General features: G+C 39.6%; 1 protein-coding gene across 3 annotated transcripts in view; it reads right to left on the bottom strand.

Annotated features, from left to right (window-relative positions):
- Positions 1 to 6,441, bottom strand: part of LOC103154796 (Leucine-, glutamate- and lysine-rich protein 1) — a 130,587-nt gene extending 124,146 nt beyond the window's left edge. For 2 of the 3 annotated variants that reach the window (XM_016663040.1, XM_016663044.1), the window contains exons 1-2: positions 5,770 to 5,857; positions 5,192 to 5,231 (exon numbers count right to left, since the gene is read on the bottom strand). In XM_016663040.1, coding sequence (XP_016518526.1) covers positions 5,192 to 5,231; positions 5,770 to 5,843 — 114 coding nt within the window. In that variant the 5' untranslated portion in view covers positions 5,844 to 5,857. Of the gene's footprint in view, positions 1 to 5,191; positions 5,232 to 5,769; positions 5,858 to 6,081 lie in introns of those variants that run through there. The other variant, XM_007576213.2, reaches the window with a different exon arrangement.
- Between the last annotated feature and the right edge of the window lie 495 nt (positions 6,442 to 6,936).

Below are 6,936 nucleotides of genomic sequence, written 5' to 3'. Positions count from 1 at the left end.
CGAACGTTTTGATAAGCCAGTCAGAGGAGGAAGCCACTCATCGTCCTGGCGGCGTTCAGTTTGTCACCTAATGCTGAGATCGACTCAAAACCTTGCACAATCGTCGTATTGCAGCCCTGTTCTAGCAAAGAACAGTTCGGAAACGATATGAAATGGGGGGATTTATTAACTGATTAAGTTGTGTTTTGGATTGTTCTTGAAAAACTAATCAGTCACGGCTGATTTAGTGGGTGCACTCACGGCTGCACAGTGAACCCATTGATTTTTTACAGCAGACAGCCGCTCCCCCCTCTTGCAGGTACTGCGTACCCCCGCTAAATCTTTTAGGGGTACGCAGCACCCGACCGCACCCCGCTACTTTCACCCCTGGGTATGTTTCTGTAGGAAGGGGAAAAAAATGAAACGAAAAGGAAAGGAAAGGAAAGGAAAGAAAAGGAAAAGAAAGGAAAGGAAATAAGCTGCTGTTGTGTTTTCTCTATAGAAGAATAAACTTTAAAGAAAAATGTTGCTACACTTATCCCAGTTATGCTAAATGTAGTGTTTTTTTACAGCCTGATTTTTATTTTGAAGTAGTGTTTTGTGGAGTTGTCATAAGCAGTCAGTATCTTACTAGAAGTAAATGGTGGCCAGAATTGCTTCAGTTTGAGGAAACTGGGCGCTTCAGAAAAGTCTGGTTTTCAGTGTAAATACCCTCTGATTCAGTGGAAAAGGAAAAAGAGTCTGATAATTGTTGTAGACCCAAAACATAAAACGGGTCTTTCATGGTTGCCTTGAAATGTGTACTAAACCTTTTTTTTTTCTTAGTTTTTATTTTGTTGACTTTGAGTACTTTGTTTTGCCTGTTCTAGACCACTAATATAGGAAATGTCTCAGTCATTTGTCAATGAAAACCTTGCCCTTAAAATGCCAAAATATGTCATTTGCTGATGAGTCAATTTTATACCATTCTGAAATTACAATCAGATGTCAAATAAAATTGTTCTGAAAACACTTCTGCTCTAAGCTGAACACAGTAAAGTACATCATAATAAATAAAATACTTTTGAAAACGAATTAAAGTGATAGATGCATATTATGTGCAATATTTAAACAGAGATATATCTCAAGTGTCTGTTTCCATTACATTTGGATTATGGCTTACAGCTAATGAAAACAGAGAACTGCTGAAGATCCTGATCTGATGAAACCAACAGAACCACATCAGAAAGCAGAGGCTTGATTTTTAAGGCCACCAAAACGGATCACCTCAACATGTTGGCTGAACCCAGAGGTTCTGTCCATTATGACTCACTGTCACCGGTAATACAGGGACCTAATGGCTCATATCAAGGGGCCTGGTACAGAATATTGTTGAAGTCCGAACGGTCAAACGCTTTCTCCATTTCTCCACCCGGCCAGGATCACCAATAGAGCCAGCACCTGCTTTAATGAGCATGATGTGAACTGTGAAATAGAGAGCAATTCTGCTAACCTATTTTTTTATTGTTATCTTAATCCAGGTTTTTTTTTGTTTTTTTTACATCCAACAATAACTCTAAGACTTATGTTATGCTTATGGCTTAAAAGCCCCTAAATATGACTTTAAAAGGCCGAACTTGGAGATCTAAAGTCATAAAGATACACCATGTCCCATTTCTTTCCCAAATGGGCCTCCGTAGTAAGATACTTTCAGATAAAAACGCCACAGTACCCCACTTCAATAAATGAGAGCTGTTTTTACAGGCTCTATGGTTCAGGATTATCTGTAAAAAAGCACAATATGCCTTTTCTGCAAAAGCAACTCTGAAAAGTGCATAACAAATCAGTGCTGTGTCAAACCGTCTCTTTTCTCTGCAGATTAAAAACCCTTTTCAAACACATAATTTAAATTGGAAAGTTTAATTACACCGATTACTTCTGATGTCTGTGTGCCTGTTTGTGAAGTACGCTTCTGAACTGGATGCACAATAAAACCCAAATGAATTATAAATTATTTTTCAATCCGATCTGAAGATGTGAGCGCACGCGAGCGGCTTCATCAAACAACACGTCCCTTTGAATAATTTAAAGAATGATGGCCGGCACTTTATCTTTCCCTCACAGACACAGCCTGAGTCTTTATGCAAGCTCATCTCCCCTCCGCATCTGTACCCTGCCTCATGAGTCTCCTCTACATCATCTAATGTTCTCCTGCTGTGTCTCACCTCTCCTAACATCAGCCACCAGGTCAAGCAGTGCTGTCAGCATGTCAGCGGCAATTCCTGGAGGGCAATCAGGCAAACAAACCCAGCCAGCGCTTACTGCATGACTCACCTTCATACGGACACCAAGTGTGAGAAGGGAAGGAGTGGGAATCATCAGAGATGGGAGGACTGAAAAGGCTTAAGGCTGTTAGGGGACCACGTGAGGGTGCATATTGGAGAAGCACACTGATAACGCAGAGTACAAAGAGCAGGTGAGGCTGAAAAAGAGATTAGGAGAAGGAGACGCAGGGAGAGACGGAAAGAGAGATATAGATAGGAGGGGTAAACACAGGGCAACCTGTGCAAGCTTGCATGCACAAGAGACGAGCAGAAAGGCACGCAGGGAGGAGGCACGCCAAGAAGACGGCAACTCCTCCTCTCATCTGTCAGAGCAAAGCTCGGTGCTGCGGCCGACGTAACATGCAGCGGACGGATGGGTTGGGAGGCGTTGACATAGAGCAGCACATTCATCATGGCCAAATGGAGCAACAAAAGAGTAATTTTCTTTCTTTCTTGCAAAATTCTGAATTATGTCCACAGTGGTTGTGAAGCCTGTACTGTAGCCTCTGCACAGCTACAGTACAGGCTGTAGCTGTACTGTAGCTGTGCAGAGTCAAATTTTGACCCTGCTCAACTTCCTATAAAGAGTAAACATTTTTCCAGCTTCTTCTCACAGTATGAGAGCATGCATGTCAGAGTGACTGATGCTTCTAAATAGTCCTTAAGTTCAACTCGTGGGGATTTCCTTCATGCGTCTGTGTGTTGGCTTACCAGGATGTTCCTCTCATTTAGCCGACTGACTGATTTGAGAGTCTGCAGATCAGGACAAATCATGAAAACAGATGGACAGATGGAAATCCCACAGTGGCAGGAGAGAAGGCAGGTTCACCAGGTTGACAAATAGTTTTAAATGATTATAAAAAATAAAAGATATAGGCTATAAAAATGCAGTCAGAAAGTTTTTTTAAGGGTAGAATAATTCATACAGCTTTAATTCTTTTTACAACCAAGAAAAGTTCTGGAGCAACAAAACAATAGAGGAGACAGAAAATAAGCTTGTTTGCCACAATGACAACAAGCTTAAAGGAGTCACGGTTTGCTTTTAAATGGTTGTTCAAGTGTTATTAGATGCCAAACATGGTGGAAGCAGCATCATGCTGAGGGTCTTTTTATGCAACTAGTTATACTGTTTGTTTTTTTGTTTTTGTTTTTTTTTGCCTAAAGTAGATAAAATAGTAAGAAAGGAGGACTACATTCAGATTTTTCTTCCTCGCCCTAAATCAGATATTTGAAACTTGGATACGGCTGAGCGTTACAGCAAGATAATAAAACCAAGCACACATTGCTAATTCGAAGCTTCTGGAAAAGCCCCAGCATCAAACCTGCCGAAACTCTGTCTGCTACAAGTGAGGCCCATGCCAGGAAACAAGCCAATTTAAATGAGCTCTTCCTGTCCTGATGCGAGCGATCAAATCTGCAGCAACAATTATGGCATGAACTTGTTCGTGGCTACGTAGCGGTGTGGTTTCTCTGTGATAAAATTGATGCTTCCTCATAAAAATGTGACTGTTTTCATTTGGCCGGCGTTCTGGTTTTCTTTTTCTTTTTTTTTCTTTTTTTGGTCCACATGCCTTGTAAAGATCTTGAAATAAAAAAAAAAAAGCAAACAGGTCAGCCTTAAAGAAGCACATGAGTCATCAACCAGAACAACAAGCCAGGATGAAAGAATAAAAAGCTGATGAGGAGATTTAGTCAGCAGATAGGATGAAATGTACGGGATGGGAGGCGTTTCTCTTAGAAAGGGGAAGTGAACGACAATGAAGGAGTTGAGGATGTGTAATCCTAACTGATCCAGTCAGCTTCCCTCTGCAGCCCATTAGACGAAGCGCTTCGATGAGAAGTTATTGCAGAGTCACGAAGCAGATCACAGAGACATGCCCTAATCATGATCAACCATCCTGTTTCCATTCTGGACCAAGAACAAATGCTCAGATGGTGTAAATATGCCTAAATCTCTCACTCTGCAAGGCTTCTCCTTCTCTTAACGCAGAGGTACTGGTTAGTACGTCCATTGTTCATATGCAGTCTTGCCAAGTGATTGATAAGATCAGAGTCATGCTGAGAGCCAGCTGATTGTGTGTTTGAACAGGAAGAAACATTGCTCTGCCTGATCAAGATAAAAATAATACAAACAGCAAGACATGTGTGATCTAATGCAAACTCAAACATGTGAATGCAAAAGGAGAACTTTCAGTAACAATTTCAGTTGTTACGGAAATATTTACCAATTTGGCCAGCCTTTCCAGAAAACCCCAACCACCAAGCTGATTTTATTTTTCACATCTGCAAGTACAAGTATTTTGGACTCTACAGCCTGCAATCTACTTCATGACGTCCACTCAATGTGATGGGAAAGTGTTCATTTCAGTCTTTTACTGCATCAGCAGAAGGTTGCTGAGTCTGCTCCCTGCACCCCTCAGTTCACGCAACATCAGCCATGACTGATTCTGGTGCTGGAAAAGAATGCCCATTTTGTAAAGACTGAAGGAATATAAATGTAAGATTTTGTGTTTTATTTCATTCAGCAGTTTGTAATCCTGGAGCACTGACTGAACAATGTTATCGCTCTCCGCAGAGAATAAACGAGGCGGACATACTGAATAATAAAAGGTTTCCTGTTCAAAACAAAAGCAGTCCTTTTTACTATTCAGATCAATCACTGTTTAAAAAGGAAAAATCATCCCTGCATTGTAAGTAATTTACTGGCAGTCTAAGAGAAAACTGCCAGACCCAACGGTACAGCTGATTCTGTTAATAAAATGTCGTTAAAAGTTGCATCTTATAATAAATAAGATATAAATAATACCGAGGTGGAGTTCAGTCAGTGAGGTCACTCACTGACACATTTTAATAACAAGTGAGCCTTATGAAAAGCTCAAGGTTTTACATGCTGGTTGTAGTTAACTAACCTCTGGAGATGATTGGCAAGTTGATTGGAGAGCGGAGAGCCTAAAGAAAAAAATAAGTAAAATAAGATTGGTCCGATAAAATGACCTCAAATGATTTAAAACAGAAACCTAGAACAGATTGTACGGAAAAAGAAAAAAATTATCTGAATAACCCGAAAAGCCTAAAAGGCAAAGACGAAGGTTGCAATGGAAGTATGCTGCGTTCCAGTTGTACTAGAAAATGGGAAATTCCAACTTTCTAATTGGAAAAAAAAATCAACTGGAACGTCCTCCGAAGTCAGATATTTCATTGGAAAACTGGGAGCAACTCTGACTACACCCAGTTACGATTTGGCGAACTTCTCGTTTCAATATGGCCGCCACTCACGTCAACAGTAGTAAGATGTGGGCAAGACGTATTTAACAAGACACAAAAGATTGCATAGATTGTATAGAGCCTGCATCTCTAAACTGAACAAATTAAAAGTGGTGTTTACTTATGGAAAGTAAAGTTTAAAATAACGTTTGTAAGCGCTATGGCAAACAGGGCGTCGCCATGTTGAAATTTCGACTTCGTAAATACAGTACAACGATGTTACCTCGAGTATGACGTCAAATCCAGCTCCGAGTTCCCACTTCCCAGGTAACACAGCAGTACTGTAATAAAAGACATGTGTAGAGCTGAATTACTGGTAGGAAGTCCCTCTGATAAGAAAAAGAAGAAATAAAGGATGAGCGCACTGAATGGGACTTGAATGGTTCTTGAACCATTCAAGTCTCAAGGTACCCATTCAGAATCCAGGGACATTTTCAATACACCATAATACTTAAAGAGGTCAAGGTGCTTTATGCTGAAGAGGTATCCTTGAGGTGGATGTTTCAATAAAACACATTGACCCAAACATGCCCACCTGTCAGGTCTTGATTCTGGTTAAAAAGGTAAACTTCACAGAGCGGCCGGCCCAATCCCTTGGTCTTAATCCAACGGAAAACCTGTGAAGTGACGTCAGACCTGCCGTTTCTGGGATAAGACCAAGAAACGCAGAGGGATGGTGGAATGAATCATCCTGGAGTGGAAGATCTGCTCACAGGTACCAGAAGCTGGTCGTCAACAAACTCCCACGGTTCTCTAAAAAAGTGGTTCTGCCACTATTAGTTTGGTCCAGAGCATAGCTAGACGTTTAAGTATTTTCAGTTTACACAGTAATCATTAGTTTGTAAAGAAAAATGCACAAAATGTTTTTTTTTTATTTTTATACAGCTTTAAATTATTTTTATGATTTATTTTTTGTACTTGTTGCAGAGATAGACATGATTTATTTATTTTTTTTGCTTCTTTTGTGTACATTGTATAAAGGTTACAAGAATTTTAAGAATTTTATTTTCCCCTAAAATTGTATTGCTATATATTGCATCATATTTTTCAATATATTGCTAATAATCTATAAAAAGACATTTGAATGACAAGCATTTTAAGCTTTTCTAAACACAGGGAGTAGCAATGAGTTGCATTTTATCATCATAAAATTATACGACAAATTTATTCACAGATCAAACATTTTCAGGTTTCAGTGAAAACTAAATGACCCCCTGGTGAAAAAGTACCTATCAAAAAGGTTTATAAAAACACAATTTATTTTAAATAAATACTCATTCTCTCAATCGGCATGAGCTGAACAAAGCACAAGGCAGTAGTTTGGTCGTTTGCTCTTTTAATTTCTTTATTTAATCAATGTTACATTAAAACTAACATAAATAAACTTTTT

The sequence above is a fragment of the Poecilia formosa genome, unplaced genomic scaffold, assembly GCF_000485575.1.
Source record: "Poecilia formosa unplaced genomic scaffold, Poecilia_formosa-5.1.2 Scaffold401, whole genome shotgun sequence".
In the NCBI taxonomy this organism is placed as follows: domain Eukaryota; kingdom Metazoa; phylum Chordata; class Actinopteri; order Cyprinodontiformes; family Poeciliidae; genus Poecilia; species Poecilia formosa.
The sequence above is the reverse complement of the archived record's forward strand: the minus strand, read 5'-3'. Positions and strand labels throughout refer to the sequence as shown.